At 37.9% G+C, this 19007-nt stretch overlaps 1 protein-coding gene across 1 annotated transcript in view; it reads right to left on the minus strand.

The window, feature by feature from the left end:
- Positions 1-18789, minus strand: part of LOC124353465 (QRFP-like peptide receptor) — a 54123-nt gene extending 35334 nt beyond the window's left edge. Inside the window, exons 1-4 of the mRNA XM_046803307.1 lie at positions 18634-18789; positions 16918-17076; positions 7980-8101; positions 4595-4718 (exon numbers count right to left, since the gene is read on the minus strand). Of these exons, the coding sequence (XP_046659263.1) occupies positions 4595-4718; positions 7980-8101; positions 16918-17076; positions 18634-18777 (549 nt within the window). The 5' untranslated portion in view covers positions 18778-18789. The remainder of the gene's footprint in view (positions 1-4594; positions 4719-7979; positions 8102-16917; positions 17077-18633) is intronic.
- Between the last annotated feature and the right edge of the window lie 218 nt (positions 18790-19007).

Raw genomic sequence — 19007 nt, forward strand, 5'->3', positions numbered from 1 at the left:
AGTTTAGATGTGTGTATGTACTCGTTTGTATGATGTATATAGCTATAATTTGGATGATTATTACAGTTGTAAAGCAACAGCGTTTATTTAAATTTTTCTTCAGTGTCTTATCCTATGTTACTATATGATATAATATAATTTAATATGATAATATATTGCTATTTTACACTTAAAATCATTTTTGGGTGGGCAGGCAGCCTGTGATAATAATGATTGATGACAGTGGTGATAATGATTTACCAAATGAATGTTTAGAGATTGATAGCCCACTTAAGTTTAAAGATTTCTACAGTTTTACGGAGAGTAATAGGTTTATCAGTAGTAACATTAACTCTTTCCACTCTAATATTAGAAGTTTTTCTCAAAACTTTGATGAGTTAAAGTTATATTTGAGTTTGATAATGAGCAATGTAGATATAATTGTTCTAACTGAGTGTTGGTTGAGGGAGGGAGAGGAGGGAGTGAACATTGAGGGGTTTGACCTTGTACTGAGTGATAAATTACGGAACCAGAATGACGGCGTCATTGTTTATGTAAATAAGTGACTTTCTGCAGTTACGTCACAAGCAACTTTGGGTGACATTTTCGGCATTTCACTTAACTTCACTTTCCTAAATACTCACTTCAACATTTTGGCACTATACAGAACGTTTGACAGTGACGTTGGTAGTTTTATAGATGCTCTCCACAGCTATTATAACAATGTAGAACGTAATAAAACATGTATTTTACTAGGAGACATGAATATTAACCTTTTGGCACCTGAAGATATTACTAACGGATATTTAAACTGCCTTATTGGTCATGGACTTGTACAATGTGTGGCCAAACCGACTCGGGTGACGGAGCACAGCACGACCTGCCTGGACCACGTGTAGTGAGATACAACGACATGCAGAGTGTGCAGGCCGCCGTGCTGCACACCACCGGCACTGACCACTACAGCACCGGCCTCAGAATCACAGTCCATGCGACTGCCACTGCCACTGACAAACCTCTAGCACCGATTACGTACACTGAGAATCCTCAAACTGGAATCCCGTCCTGAATTGTTATGATGTCAACGAATGTTCAGCCAATTTTTCGGACGTGATTACTGAATCCTTATCTTTCGCTAAAAAAGAAATAAAAAATCCCACAACACGGAAGAAAAAACTTAAACCATGGATTTGCAATAACTTAGTAAGTTTGATTCGTGAAAGGGATAAAATTAGTAAAATCTTAAAAAACAAACTTTTAATCGTGAACTTAGGACTTATTACAATATGTTAAGACGTGATTTAAGCAACTCTATAAAATCTACAAAGCGGGATTACTATAGAATGAAATTAAATGACTGTTCAAAAAATGCTAAATTGTTTTGGGGAATTATTTGCGAATTAATTGGGAGGAATAAATGTAGATACATTTTTCTTATTAAAAAATGTCTCCCAGGTGCACCTATATTGAGCAAGGAGGTTTTAAAATAAGTTGCCAATGATTTCAATGCATTTTTTTCGGGTTTTGGCAAAACCCTGGCCGACGAGATTGATCCATGGGGGGGGGGGGGGTGTCCAGTGGTACGCGACTCTGATTAATGGCTGAACACTAAATTCTCACTACAGACTGTGACTGAACATGATGTAATACGCCAGGTCAATGGCCTGAGAGGTAGATCCGCACCGGGGATGGACGGGATCTCGACTAACCATTTTAAGGCAAATATCCATGTTATATCTCAACAGTTAACACATTTAATTAACTTAAGTATCTCAAATGGTGTATTTCCCGATAATTTTAAGCTAGCAAAACATTTTCCTCTTTTCAAATCTAAAGAATTCACATACAAAAACAACTTCCGTGCCATCTCATTGTTAAGTGTTTTCTCTAAGGTCTTAGATCGAATAGTAAAGGATCAACTCGTCTCGTTTTTACAAAACCATAACATTTTAAGTGAGTGTCAGTATGGATTTAGACCAGAAAAGAGTATCAATGACGCATTGTTCGATATCAACAGAGATTTAAACAAGAGTATTTAAAAAAATAATCGGGGAATGTTTGTTTTTTTGGATTTAATAAAAGCATTCGACTCTGTGGATCGTACTATTTTGTTAACAAAATTAGAAATGATAGGGGTCCGCGGTATTGCGTTAGCGTGGTTTCGCAGTTACCTGAGCGAGAGGCGTCAGGTTGTGTCCATCTGCGGAGAGAACAGTGATCCTCAAAATGTTGATTATGGTGTGATTCAAGGCAGTACATTGGGACCTATTTTGTTTTTGATATATATAAACAATATTTCTAAACTAAATCTGTATGGAACACTCTTTTTGTTTGCGGATGACAGCTTAATTTTTATTACTGGTAACAATTGGATGGAAGTACAGCAAAAGGCTGCAAACCGACTTAATGATTTTGAAAAAATGGTTAGGTCAAAATTTTCTCTCACTAAATATATCTAAGACAAAATTTCTACCTAATTCTTTGAACAATAATTCAGATTACAATTTAAATAGTTTGAGAATTTATCAATGTGGCAATTCTGCAAATTTACGATGTGGATGTAAAAGTATGTAGGTGTAATTTTTGATCATCGCCTTAAATGGTGTGATCATATAGTCTATATTCAAGCAAAAGTAAGAAAATATATTTACGCTTTCAGAAGATTAAGTGATGTTTTTAAATGAAAAGGAAATTAAAATAACTTATTGCTATTACGTCCAATCTCTTCTTACATTTGGAAATATTGGTTGGGTGGCGCACTAAAATCAGTTTTGGAGTCCCTTTACATAACACAAAAATATATCTTAAAAGCAGGATTAAGGAAAAATAAGCGTTATCCTACTGACTCTCTTTTTCATGAATCTTCACTCCTTGCCTTGCGAAAATTGTACATAAAGCATCTTTTAGTTCCTATTTATAAATATTACAACAAAATTTTCTCAGAAACAACACATTCTTATTACACCAGGCACGCAGTTAATGTCGGTATACCTGTTACAGGGTTAGTTAAATCATTTTCAATAACAAATTCCTTTTATATTTCCCATGTATTGTTCAGAAACATTTGCAAGAACTTCAGTCACTTCAAAATATTCGAATCAACTTCAACTTCAATTTAAAAAAAAAAAACATTAATTTCTTCCTTCTACAGTTTGGCCTTGAGGGAGCCGAGGCCCTAATCTTATCTGAATACGGGCGGGCTTGATCTTGGTCCTTTATCTCACCCCTTTACCCCCCTTCGATACTACATATCATTCATCTACATTTCTAAGTGATAATTACTTAAAGTAAATTAAATATATTTTTTGAGTCGGATTGATTAACTTCAATTATTATTGTTATTGTTACTATTTCGTTTGCCTCTGAACCATATCAGGCAAAACAAACTAAAATTAATTTCTGTAAAGGATAGCGTCTCTAGCCTACGCACAGGCTGCTTACCCATGTAGGCTAATTTCCAAACAATATATATTTAGAAATTAAAATGTTTTTAATTTCTTTGTTAACTAATAATTATTTGCAAACACATTTGTAATCTCTGTACCTATATGAAGATTGTGGAAATAAACTTATATTTCATTTCATAATAGTTTTTGCAATGCTTTTTCAGTGATTAGGCAATGCTAAGATGACGGAAGCCACCCAAGATGCTAGTATTATTTTCTTGGCCTGGCTGATTGTACATATGTACTTAGTCTTCATGTGGTGGACAATAGTGTAATACCTACGTTATATATTGGTGTTTTTACTTTTGTAACCTTTCACTTACCTGAATGACAAGATTAGGCAATGCTAAGATGACGGAAGCCACCCAAGTTGCTAGTATTATTTTCTTGGCCTGGCTGATTGTACATATATACTTAGTCTTCATGGGGTGGACAATAGTGTAATACCTACGTTATATATTGGTGTTTTTACTTTTGTAACCTTTCACTTACCTGAATGACTAGATTAGGCAATGCTAAGATGACGGAAGCCACCCAAGTTGCTAGTATTATTTTCTTGGCCTGGCTGATTGTACATATGTACTTAGTCTTCATGGGGTGGACAATAGTGTAATACCTACGTTATATATTGGTGTTTTTACTTTTGTAACCTTTCACTTACCTGAATGACTAGATTAGGCAATGCTAAGATGACGGAAGCCACCCAAGTTGCTAGTGTTATTTTCTTGGCCTGGCTGATTGTACATATGTACTTAGCCTTCATGGGGTGGACAGTAGTGTAATACCTACGTTATATATTGGTGTTTTTACTTTTGTAACCTTTCACTTACCTGAATGACTAGATTAGGCAATGCTAAGATGACGGAAGCCACCCAAGTTGCTAGTATTATTTTCTTGGCCTGGCTGATTGTACATATGTACTTAGTCTTCATGGGGTGGACAATAGTGTAATACCTACGTTATATATTGGTGTTTTTTACTTTTGTAACCTTTCACTTACCTGAATGACTAGATTAGGCAATGCTAAGATGACGGAAGCCACCCAAGTTGCTAGTATTATTTTCTTGGCCTGGCTGATTGTACATATGTACTTAGTCTTCATGGGGTGGACAATAGTGTAATACCTACGTTATATATTGGTGTTTTTACTTTTGTAACCTTTCACTTACCTGAATGACAAGATTAGGCAATGCTAAGATGACGGAAGCCACCCAAGTTGCTAGTATTATTTTCTTAGCCTGGCTGATTGTACATATGTACTTAGCCTTCATCGGGTGGACAATCGCGTAATACCTACGGCAAGCAGTTGTGATCTTTTAGTTTTAATCAATATTATATTTTTATAATAATAATATATTATCATTTTACACTACCTCATTTTTCTACTACAGAGTGTTCCATACCATTATTTACATGTTGACCATAATATCCCGAAAAAGAATGGACATTGTTAAGCTTAAGTCATAAATCTTTTACAAGTTCAAGTTCCAACAAAAAGGTAACCAGATTTGTATGCCTTATAATAATTTTTTTGAAGTTAAAAACCACCCAATTATGCCTCAACGATATGTTTGCACAATGTTTGTTTATATAGGAAAGAGATTTAGGCCGGGAAGACGTAAAACATGGAATGCTGTATCCCATTCCGATGGTAACAATTGAAAAGCTATAACAATTACACTGTTTTAGATTAAATTCTATCCAAACAAAAATTATATTACAACTATTACAACAAGATGTATTGCATTAAACACACTTGAAGTATGTGGTTTAGCATATCAACTTTGGGTTACAGGCTATGATGGCTTGAGTCAACTGAGAATGAGAATATAGAGAACTTTGTCACATACATAATGGCACTAATAGTCGTTTTTAACTCATTAAAGGCAATAAATATACTCAATACTAAATATTTATTACAGTTTACAAAGGAATTATTATAATCTAAAATAGTACGCACCACTTGGAATTTCAAAGGTATTTCAATAAGTAGTTTAGTACTATACACATAACTACGTCTTGTCGGCTAAAATATACATTCAATAATGTCAATATCCCAAAATAAAAAAAAAAAACTTAATACCAAATACTTTAATTCATTAGTTCAGCTTATATTAGAGATTTAGAATAATAAATAAAACTCGATACATTAAAAATAGCTTTATTACTTTAATAAGTTAAACAGACGAAATTATATTTATCAAGATGTCAGATATCAATGTTCTTCTAGTTGAACTAGATATTCTTTCTGATTGGTCTACTTGGTTTTGTTTATTATCTCAAGATATACGCAAAACAAGAGATTGCTTAAGACGCCTAATCAATCTCAGGTTGTAAATGGTTGAACTTACTAATAGTGTTTTAAAATTACTGTTACAAACAAGATTTGAGATGATAATGTTCTTCTAGTTGATTTACATATTCTGGATATTCCTTCTGATTGGTCTACTTGGTTTTGTTTATTATCTTCAGACATACGCAAAACAAGAGATTGCTTAAGACGCCTAATCAATCTCAGGTTGTAAATGGTTGAACTTACTAATAGTGTTTTAAAATTACTGTTACAAACAAGATTTGAGATGATAATGTTCTTCTAGTTGATTTACATATTCTGGATATTCCTTCTGATTGGTCTACTTGGTTTTGTTTATTATCTCAAGATATACGCAAAACAAGAGATTGCTTAAGACGCCTAATCAATCTCAGGTTGTAAATGGTTGAACTTACTAATAGTGTTTTAAAATTACTGTTACAAACAAGATTTGAGATGATAATGTTCTTCTAGTTGATTTACATATTCTAGATATTCCTTCTGATTGGTCTACTTGGTTTTGTTTATTATCTCAAGATATACGCAAAACAAGAGATTGCTTAAGACGCCTAATCAATCTCAGGTTGTAAATGGTTGAACTTACTAATAGTGTTTTAAAATTACTGTTACAAACAAGATTTGAGATGATAATGTTCTTCTAGTTGATTTACATATTCTAGATATTCCTTCTGATTGGTCTACTTGGTTTTGTATATTACCTTCAAGACATACGCAAAACAAGAGATTGCTTAAGACGCCTAATCAATCTCAGGTTGTAAATGGTTGAACTTACTAATAGTGTTTTAAAATTACTGTTACAAACAAGATTTGAGATGATAATGTTCTTCTAGTTGATTTACATATTCTAGATATTCCTTCTGATTGGTCTACTTGGTTTTGTTTATTATCTCAAGATATACGCAAAACAAGAGATTGCTTAAGACGCCTAATCAATCTCAGGTTGTAAATGGTTGAACTTACTAATAGTGTTTTAAAATTACTGTTACAAACAAGATTTGAGATGATAATGTTCTTCTAGTTGATTTACATATTCTAGATATTCCTTCTGATTGGTCTACTTGGTTTTGTTTATTATCTCAAGATATACGCAAAACAAGAGATTGCTTAAGACGCCTAATCAATCTCAGGTTGTAAATGGTTGAACTTACTAATAGTGTTTTAAAATTACTGTTACAAACAAGATTTGAGATGATAATGTTCTTCTAGTTGATTTACATATTCTAGATATTCCTTCTGATTGGTCTACTTGGTTTTGTTTATTATCTCAAGATATACGCAAAACAAGAGATTGCTTAAGACGCCTAATCAATCTCAGGTTGTAAATGGTTGAACTTACTAATAGTGTTTTAAAATTACTGTTACAAACAAGATTTGAGATGATAATGTTCTTCTAGTTGATTTACATATTCTAGATATTCCTTCTGATTGGTCTACTTGGTTTTGTTTATTATCTCAAGATATACGCAAAACAAGAGATTGCTTAAGACGCCTAATCAATCTCAGGTTGTAAATGGTTGAACTTACTAATAGTGTTTTAAAATTACTGTTACAAACAAGATTTGAGATGATAATGTTCTTCTAGTTGATTTACATATTCTAGATATTCCTTCTGATTGGTCTACTTGGTTTTGTATATTACCTTCAGACATACCTAAAACAAAAGATTGCTTTAGACGCCTAATCAATCTCAGGTTGTAAACGGTAAACTTACTAATAGTTTCTTGTTTAAAGTTTGTTTCAACAAAACATATTTTCGGGATACTTTCCATTGTTCAGTGATCAGTAACTCTACGTTTTGAGATTTAAAATCTGACTTTTTTTCCTCAGACTTAAACCTAAATTTGTTTTACGTAATAGGTTAGCCATTCACCCGAGGGATAGATCAGGTTCTAGATCTCGAAACGTAGTGTTAGCATATATAGTAAACATTTTTATTTTTTATCTTTAGATATTATAATTGGTGTTATTTATAACACAAAAAGTATATTACAATATCATTTATTACAGTGATTAATTTCATTATACTAATTTTAAAAACGTGACATGTAATACAAATTTTATTTTCTCGTCAAACCAAATTTATTGGCAATCGTAATTTTAGCGCTGTGTTTTACTGAAGCAGAAATGGATACTTTTAGCTAGCGTATTAGGTTATTATTAATCTCTTATGCCACTATATATTTAACACACCTTCCATACAGTTCTCCACATTTTTTTCTTACCTCTCCACGCTGATGGCAGTCAGAGTCAGCACGGAGCAGATGGCCGACACGTTCTGCATGTAGTGGACAAGCTTACACAACAACACCCCCATAGTCCAAGTGTAGGAGAACAGCTTGGCCACCTACGTAATGAAAAAAATACAAGCGGTTTAGATTGTCTCAACTGTCCACGCTGATGGCAGTCAGAGTCAGCACGGAGCAGATGGCCGACACGTTCTGCATGTAGTGGACAAGCTTACACAACAACACCCCCATAGTCCAAGTGTAGGAGAACAGCTTGGCCACCTACGTAATGAAAAAAATACAAGCGGTTTAGATTGTCTCAACTGTCTACGCTGATGGCAGTCAGAGTCAGCACGGAGCAGATGGCCGAACACGTTCTGCATGTAGTGGACAAGCCTTACACAACAAACACCCCCCATAGTTCAAGTGTAGGAGAACAGCTTGGCCACCCTACGTAATGAAAAAAATACAAGCGGTTTAGATTGTCTCAACTGACCACGCTGATGGCAGTCAGAGTCAGCACGGAGCAGATGGCCCGACACTTTTCTGCATGTAGTGGACAAGCTTACACAACAACACCCCCATAGTCCAAGTGTAGGAGAACAGCTTGGCCACCTACGTAATGAAAAAAATACAAGCGGTTTAGACTGTCTCAACTGTCCACGCTGATGGCAGTCAGAGTCAGCACGGAGCAGATGGCCGAAACGTTCTGCATTTAGTGGACAAGCTTACACAACAACACCCCCATAGTCCAAGTGTAGGAGAACAGCTTGGCCACCTCCCTAATGAATAAATTAAACGCGTTTAGATTGTCTCAACTGTCCCACGCTGATGGCAGTCAGAGTCAGCACGGAGCAGATGGCCGACACGTTCTGCATGTAGTGGACAAGTTACACAACAAACACCCCCATATTCCAAGGGTAGGATAACAGCTTGGCCACCTACGCAATGAAAAAAATACAAGCGGTTTAGATTGTCTCAACTGTCCACGCTGATGGGCAGTCAGATTCAGCACGGTGCAGATGGCCGAATAACGTTCTGCATTTAGTGGACAAGCTTACACAACAACACCCCCATAGTCCAAGTGTAGGATAACAGCTTGGCCACCTCCCTAATGAATAAATTAAACGCGGTTTAGATTGTCTCAACTGTCCACGCTGATGGCAGTCAGAGTCAGCACGGAGCAGATGGCCGACACGTTCTGCATGTAGTGGACAAGCTTACACAACAACACCCCCATAGTCCAAGTGTAGGATAACAGCTTGGCCACCTCCCTAATGAATAAATTAAACGCGGTTTTAGATTGTCTCAACTGTCCACGCTGATGGCAGTCAGAGTCAGCACGGAGCAGATGGCCGACACGTTCTGCATGTAGTGGACAAGCTTACACAACAACACCCCCATAGTCCAAGTGTAGGAGAACAGCTTGGCCACCTACGTAATGAAAAAAATACAAGCGGTTTAGATTGTCTCAACTGTCTACGCTGATGGCAGTCAGAGTCAGCACGGAGCAGATGGCCGACACGTTCTGCATGTAGTGGACAAGCTTACACAACAACACACCCCATAGTTCAAGTGTAGGAGAACAGCTTGGCCACCTACGTAACGTAATGAAAAAAATACAAGCGGTTTAGATTGTCTCAAACTGTCCACGCTGATGGCAGTCAGAGTCAGCACGGAGCAGATGGCCGACACTTTCTGCATGTAGTGGACAAGCTTACACAACAACACCCCCATAGTCCAAGTGTAGGAGAACAGCTTGGGCCACCTACGTAATGAAAAAAATACAAGCGGTTTAGACTGTCTCAACTGTCCACGCTGATGGCAGTCAGAGTCAGCACGGAGCAGATGGCCGAAACGTTCTGCATTTAGTGGACAAGCTTACAACAACAACACCCTCATAGTCCAAGTGTAGGAGAACAGCTTGGCCACCTCCCTAATGAATAAATTAAACGCGGTTTAGATTGTCTCAACTGTCCACGCTGATGGCAGTCAGAGTCAGCACGGAGCAGATGGCCGACACGTTCTGCATGTAGTGGACAAGTTTACACAACAACACCCCCATATTCCAAGGGTAGGATAACAGCTTGGCCCACCTACGCAATGAAAAAAAATACAAGCGGTTTAGATTGTCTCAACTGTCCACGCTGATGGCAGTCAGATTCAGCACGGTGCAGATGGCCGAAACGTTCTGCATTTAGTGGACAAGCTTACACAACAACACCCCCATAGTCCAAGTGTGGAGGATAACAGCTTGGCCACCTCCCTAATGAATAAAATTAAACGCGGTTTAGATTGTCTCAACTGTCCACGCTGATGGCAGTCAGAGTCAGCACGGAGCAGATGGCCGACACGTTCTGCATGTAGTGGACAAGCTTACACAACAACACCCCCATAGTCCAAGTGTAGGATAACAGCTTGGCCACCTCCCTAATGAATAAATTAAACGCGGTTTAGATTGTCTCAACTGTCCACGCTGATGGCAGTCAGAGTCAGCACGGTGCAGATGGCCGACACGTTCTGCATGTAGTGGACAAGCTTACACAACAACAACACTCCCATGGTCCAAGTGTAGGACAACAGCTTGCCCACCTACGAAATGATTAAATATATATTGCTGCCATGTGCATATATGAACGCTATTATAATGTAGTATGAGCACCCCATCAACGTGTAAACACAATCCTAGCGGAATGAAGGTTAAGTGATGAAGTTTCCTTGTATGAAACTCTTCAATATTAATGTATTTTACTATCAAAAACAATGATTTTATTATTCTAGAATAATTGCTCATTGATGAACTTTTTTTTTGTAGGTTTACCTGGGCTATTTTAGGTATAGTATACTGTGTTGCTATGGTATTTGAGATGATAATAGGATATAGGTTCCATCGCTATGTGTTACAAAATAAAACACAAATTTTTGAGGATTTAATGCTACCCTAATTCTTAGGTATCACAATATTGTGTTTGGGTGTATTTGCTTAGGGCTGAGGGGGTATTGTGGGTGGGGGGGGGACGGACCACCTTAAGAAGAGGGTAGATTTCAATCCTCCGTATAACATATAATGATGACAAATGTTAAATATTCATAAGACAATAGGTTTTCTCAAGTTTAACATAAATCCTATACGATAAAATAGAGAGGTCTCTCCTACAAATTCCGTTGTAATAGAACGATAATGTAACAGACGGACGGTAATGTAATAGAATCTTGGAGAAATAGAAAAAATTTAAATTTTGTTCAGTACTTTGAAATATTTACAATCTAAAATTATGAACTATAATAATGATGGATATGACTTTTGAACATTTTATGTAATGATATATTTTTTATATATACTGGTAAATTTATTTCGTGTTTAAGAACAGATATAAATTCTATAGCTATACCTAAATTAGTTGAAATGTAAGCACTTTATTTTATTCACACTAAAAAAATTAGAGATTAAGAATTTATTAATACATTTCTGACCAAACTCCGTTTAATTAAAGACATTGATTAAGACTGGATTCGGGTTAATATTGCTGTGAGATTATCTCACGTCAACGTCACCGTCAGTCCTGCTGTGAGTTCGATCTTGTTGTAGGAAATTGAATCCTGCTGTAGGGAGTATCTTAAAAAGCGTTATACTATCATTCTCACTTCTCAATATTTCTTTACAAAATATTGCTTTATATTATTCTTCATTTTGCAATACGTCATGAGAGGAATAAAAATTGTATAACGTTCCTCAATATATTACAGAGTTTGTAAGAATATATTAGTAATAAGTTCTGAAAGGGAATATTATTTTGAAACATTTCGCACAGCGCTTGAGAAAAAGAGCGAAAATATAGTTATGTTTTCCTAAGAGCAGGGAAAAAATTAAGACACAATTTATTGAAAGCATGGTAGTAAGGGTTTTGTTTAGTATGCAAACGATTCAGAAAAGATAAAGCGTTAGTTCGTTATAAACGTCTTCAAATTTGATATAAAATTAGCCCAACATATTTTGATATTCTTTCGCTAAAATTGCATTGGTAAGCAAATTGGCAGTAACTGCCCTTCCACGTAAGATTCCATGTCGGAAGGGAGAAATGTATTTTTTTAATAATTAAATACACATTTATGATAAACAATTTCAAAAATATTAGCAGGAATCGATACAACGACTACCATTCTATGTTACTTATTTGTAATTATTTGCCATTCTAATAGTAGATTTCCAATTATCAGGAAATAAATTTGATCGTATGCTTAACTTAAATAAAAAAGTTAACAGTGTCCATCAGAGCAACCTTTGAATCGTAGCTTCGTAGTGGCGCAGCGGAAATCATGTGCTCAATATACGGGAGCGAGAGGCGGTGAACCTACACCATATATGGCCCTGCCACCGCCTTCTCGAGAGTAGGTTCTGTCACATACCTGTCGTACACCGAGTCACATACCTGTTCCTACTCTCCAAACGCACCTGTCACCGACTCCTCGAGAGTAGGTTCTGTCACATACCTGTCGTACACCGAGTCACATACCTGTTCCTACTCTCCAAACGCACCTGCCACCGACTCCTCGATAATAGGTTCTGTCACATACATCTCGTACAATGAGCACCTGCACATACTCTCCAAACACAACTGCCACCGACTCTTCGATAGTAGGTTCTGTCACATACATCTCGTACAATGAGCACCTGCACATACTCTCCAAACGCACCTGCCACCGACTCTTTGATATTAGGTTCTGTAACATACCTCACGTACACTGAGCAACTGCACATACTCTCCAAACGCAGCCGCCACACCCTCCTCAACTGTAGGTTCTGGCATATACCTCTCGTACACTGAGCACCTGTACATACTCTCCAAACGCAGCCGCCACACCCTCCTCAACTGTAGGTTCTGGCATATACCTCTCGTACACTGAGCACCTGTACATACTCTCCAAACGCAGCCGCCACACCCTCCTCAACTGTAGGTTCTGGCATATACCTCTCGTACACTGAGCACCTGCACATACTCTCCAAACGCAGCCGCCACACCCTCCTCAACTGTAGGTTCTGGCATATACCTCTCGTACACTGAGCACCTGTACATACTCTCCAAACGCACCTGCCACCGACTCCTCGATAGTAGGTTTTGTCACATACATTTCGTACAATGAGCGCCTGCACATACTCTCCAAACACAGCTGCCACCGACTCCTCGATAGTAGGTTCTGTCACATACATCTCGTACAATGAGCACATACTCTCCAAACGCACCTGCCACCGACTCTTCGATAGTAGGTTCTGTAACAAACCTCTCGTACACTGAACACCTGCATATACTCTCCAAACGCAGCCGCCACACCCTCCTCAATTGTAGGTTCTGGCATATACCTCTCGTACAATGAGCACCTGCACATACTCTCCAAACGCACCTGCCACCGACTCCTCGATATTAGGTTCTGTAACATACCTCTCGAACACTGTGCACCTGCTCATACTCTCCAAACGCACCTGCCACTGCCTCCACGATACTAGGTTCTGTCACATACCACTCGTACACTGAGCACCAGCAACTACTCTCCAAACGCAGTTGCTACTCCCTCATAGATAGTAGGTTCTGTCACATACCTCTCGTCCACTGACCACTTGCTCATATTCTCCAAAAGCACCTGCCACTGCAACCTCAAAAGTAGGTTCTGTACACCCTTGTAAAGTAAGAACTCAATGGTTGGTGTATTCTCTTGTATAGAGCACTGACTTTGACAGAGATGCCGACAAGGATGAGCAGGAGGTAGGCGGAGGAGTAGCTTGTCCTTGACACAGCCTCGAAAACTAAGAACTCCATTGTTGTTGTACTCTCAGAAAAAGAACACTGACCTTGCCAGAAATGGAGATAAGGATAAGCAGGACCTTGGCGCAGGTGAGGCTTAACACTCACACAGCCTCCTAAACTAAGAACTCCATTGATGGTGTACTTTTGGATACAGAACACTGAACTTGAAAGGGTGATAGACAACGATGTGCAGGAGGTCAGCGGCTCTGAGGCTAGTTACTCACATAGTTTCGTGAACTAAGAACTCTATGATTGGCTTATTCTCAGATACTGAAACACTGACCTTGACAGGAATAAAGACAAGGATGAGCAGGATGTCGGTGAGTGAGAGGCGAGTCACTCACACATTTTCCTGAACTAAGAATTTAAATGTTGGTAAACTTTCGGATACAAAACACAGACCATGAAAGATATGTAGACTAGAATGAGCAGGAGGTCGGCGGATGAAAGGGTATTCACTCACACACTTGCCTAAACTAAGAACTACATTATTGGTATACTTTCGGATACGGAACACTAACCTTGACAGGAATGCAGACAAGGATAAGAAGGAGGTTGGCAGAGGTGAAGCCTTACACACTTTCGTAAACTAAGAACCCAATTGTTGTTGTACTCTCGGAAAAAGAACACTAACTATGCCAAAAATGTAGACAATGATGAGGAGGACTTTCTTTGGCGGATTCGAGTCTAGTTACTTACACAGTCTCGTAAAATAAGAACTCCATTGATGGCGTAATCTCTTTTACAGAAAACTGACCATCACAGGAATTCAGACAAGGATATTCTGGAGGGCAAAGGATGCGAGGATAGTCACTTACAAACTTTGTAAACTAAGGCCTCCATTGTTGGTGTATTCTCAGATACAGAACATTAACCTTGACAGTAATGCAGATAAGGATGAACAGGAGTGCCGCGGATGCAAGGCTAGTCACTCATACACTTACGTAAACGAAGAAATCTATTGTTGGTGTACTCTCTTGTACAGAGCACTATCATTGAAAGGGATGCAGACAATGATGAGCAGGAGATCGGCAGAGGCGAAGCTTGTCCCTCACACACTTTAGTAAATTAAGAACACCGTTATTAATGTACTCTCTTGTACAGAACACTGACAATGGCATGGTTGCAGACAAGGATGAGCAGGATGTAGGTAGAGGCGAGGATAGTCAATTACACACTTTCGGAAACTAAGAACTCTATTGGTCTTGTACCCTCGGCAAAAGAACACTGACCTTGACAGAAATCTAGACAAGGAAGAGCAGGAGATTGGCCGAGGCGAGGCTAGTCGCTCACACAGTCTCATAAACTAAGAACTCCATAGTTGATGTACTCTTTTCTACAGAATATTGACCATCACAGGAATGCAGGCAAGAATGAGCATGATGTCGGTGGATGCGAGGCTATTCAATCACACACTTTCATAAGCTAAGAAATCCTTTGTGTATTCTCTTGTACAGACCACTGGCCCTGAAAGGGATGGAGACAAATATGAGCAGGAGGTCGGCAGATGCGAGTCTAGTTACTCACACACTTTCGTAAACTAAGAACTCTATTGTTATTGTACTTTCGAAAAAAAGAACACTGACCGTGACAGAAATGTAGACAAGAATTAGCGGAAGCTTTTCGGAGGCGAGGCTAGTCACTCACACAGCGTCTTAAACTAAGAACTCCATAGTTGGTGTACTCTCTTGTACAGAATACTGACCATCACAAGATCGTAGATAAGGATGAGCAGGGGGTCGGCGGAGGCGATGTTAGTCACTCACACATCCTCGTAAATTAAGAACGTTATTGTCGGTGTTCTCTCGGTTACGGAACATTGACCTCGACAGGTATTCAGACAAGGATGAGCAGGAGATCGGCAGAGGCGAATCTAATCACTTGCACATCATCGTAAACTAAGAACTCCATTGTTGATGTCCTCTCATATACAGAACACTGACTTTAACAGGAATGCAGAGAAGAATGAGGAGGAGGTCTACGGATGCGAGGCTAGTCACTCACACACTTTTATAAACTAAGAACTCCGTCGTTGGTGTGCTCTCGGATACAAACACTGACCTCGACAGGCATTCAGGCAAGGATGAGCAGGAGGTCAGTGGATGTAAGGCTAGTCACGCGCACACTTTAGTAAACTAAATACATTGTTTTTTTATTCTCGGATACAGAACAATGACCTTTACAGGTATGCAGACAAGGATAAATAGCAGGGCGATTGATACAAGGCTAGTTACTCAGACACTTACGTAAACTAAGAACTCCAAGGTTGGTGTACTCTCAGATACAGAAAACTGACCTTGACAGGAATGCAGACAAGGATGTGCAGGAGCTTGGCGGAGGCAAGGCTAGTCACTTACACAGTCTCGTAAACTAAGAACTCCACAGTTGATGTACCCTCTTGTATAGAATACTGGCCATCACATGAATGTGGATACGGATGAGCAGGAGATCGGTGGAGGCGAGTATAGTCACTCACACACTTTCGCTAACTAATAACTCCGTTGTTGGTGCATTCTCTTTTACAGAGCACTGGCCTTGAAAGGGATGGAGACAAGGATGAGCAGGAGGTCGGCGGAGGCAAGGCTAGTCACTCACACATCATCGTAAACTAAGAACTCCATTGTAAGTGTACCCTGGGATACAGAACACTGATCTTGACAGGAATGCAGACAAGGATGAGCAGGAGTTCGGCGGATGCGAGGTTAGTCACTCACAAACTTTAGTAAACTAAGAACTCAATTGTTGGTTTTTTTTCTCGGATACAGAACACTGACCTTGACAGGAATGCAGACAAGGATGAGCAGGAGTTCGGCGGATGCGAGGTTAGTCACTCACAAACTTTAGTAAACTAAGAACTCAATTGTTGGTTTTTTTTTCTCGGATACAGAACACTGACCTTGACAGGAATGCAGACAAGGATGAGCAGGAGTTCGGCGGATGCGAGGTTAGTCACTCACAAACTTTAGTAAACTAGGAACTCAATTGTTGGTGTTATCTCAGTTACAGAACACTGATCTTGACACGGATGGAGACGAGGATGAGCAGGAGGTCGACGGGGGCGAAGCTAGTCACTCACACACCCTCGTAAATTAAGAACTTTATTGTTGGTGTTCGCTCGGATACAGAACACTTACCTTGACAGGAATGCAGATAAGGATGAGCAGGAGGTCGGCGGAGGCAAGACTGGCCAGGAACACGTTGGTCGTGCTCTTCATGCGACGGTACCGGCAGATGGTGAACACAATCAGGGTGTTGCCGACAACTCCCAGGATAAACGTGAAGCCATACACCACCTGAGAGGGGAATCGATGCATAGTTGTTAGTGAATCAATTACAACATATTAAGTGGGTTAACGGATAACGAGCCTGAGGAATACATGTGTGTTATAGTAATCAGCTGTTTCAAACTAATGAAAAATACTGTTACAATATTTACATCAGAAATTACTAAATCCATGAAGTAGAGCCTGGGTGTAGGAACACTCTGAAGGATTCATAATCAAATCCTACTAAACACATCTATAGTGCAAGAGCTTTGTATTGATACCAAATTTTAATGTATATTAGATTCCTAAAATTGCCATACAAAACCCCATCTTAATAATATATTGTTTCCTTAAAGATACAATAGATTAAAAATGCTCTATACATACATAACAGAACATAAAAAACACACATTTAACATCAAACAAAAAATCCAGTTTTTGTTTGTTTACATAATACATTTTTGGGCTATTTATGAGATAATATAATGGTTTTAATTGATAATTACATTTTTCCTTGATCTTATGGTATTAAAATACCCTTAAAGTACTTCAGATTTAAAATTATTAACAAACAAAGCACCAAATACATAGCAATGTTGTAAGCGTATGTAAATAATAATAACTTTTTTCTGTTAAAATGCTGCATTATATTTATTTATAGAATTTATATAATATTTTACAGTATTATGTATAATAACTCGTTTTAAGGATCAACCTAGGAAAATTATAATCTGATAAATATGTCATTGTACCTGACTGTTTCGATACTCCCCCAAGATCGAACTATAGAAAACCTATGTTATGTGCTTATAAGATTCGAATTGGCTGTCAGCCCCGGATCTAATACGTGTTTTTATGTAAGATTTTGGCATCGCTTAATAGAAATAAACGGAAAAAATAAATATAAATTGTAAAAAAATCAATTTTGTTTGAGTTTTATCACACACGATTAACATACTAAGGTGGAGTGGGATTCATACTCGTATATTGGCACAAAATACGAAAACACATTGGCTGATATTAATAATTTTTGTAATTTTGTTGTATTTAGGGGACATTTAAATTTGAATATCCCTTACTCTTAAATTGAAATATTAAGATGCCATTAGACGGGTGGTGATTTCTTTATAAAAGTTCATGAAACTGTGATGCTTCACTACCATCTTAAAGTTAGTTTAAAATTGTTTCTAGTCGGTAAGAAACTGTTTAGGGTTTTTAAGATATATTACAAACTGATTAAAATCTGAATTAATATGATCAATTTTTTTTAAGTAGCAATACTACAGAGGGTATGGTGGAAAAATGGATGGAAATCAGTTTAACAGAGAATCTAATACGTCATAAAGGTAATATTAACACCTGTTATTTAAGTTAAAACCCAAGTATTCATGATTTATGTGTTCGACTGTTGATACGTATGCGGTTAGTCATAAACATAACTTTTCATTTTTAAAGAAACATCAGCAACTATATGTATGCAGGTTAATTTGATGTATATTAGTTCATGCAACAGTAAAAAAACAAATTTAAATGCTAACCAACTGTTAATACTTTCAATAAACAACCACTACAGTTATGCCTTACCAAAGTTGGGATCAGCTCATCCCAGTAGAAACAGCTCCATGAACGAGGTTGGGCATTGTCATCATAATCTGTGTAATTGAAGTAACAATCATCGTCAACATCGTAACTGTAGATGTCCTCAGTGAAGTTGATAGGTAACCTCATGTCAGTGGACACAACCTCCTGAGAACAAGTAAAAATGATTAATTCTATCTATGAATTAATGGATAGTAGTTGTAGTTGAAGTGGCAATCGAAATCATCATCTTTACTGTATATGTCCTCAATGTAGTTGATACTTGACCTGATGTCAGTAGACACAACCTCCTGAGAACAAGTAAAAGTGATTAATTCTATCTATGAATTGATGGATAGTAGTTTTAGTTGAAGTGGCAA

The sequence above is a fragment of the Homalodisca vitripennis genome, chromosome 2 (genome assembly GCF_021130785.1).
Source record: "Homalodisca vitripennis isolate AUS2020 chromosome 2, UT_GWSS_2.1, whole genome shotgun sequence".
NCBI lineage: Eukaryota > Metazoa > Arthropoda > Insecta > Hemiptera > Cicadellidae > Homalodisca > Homalodisca vitripennis.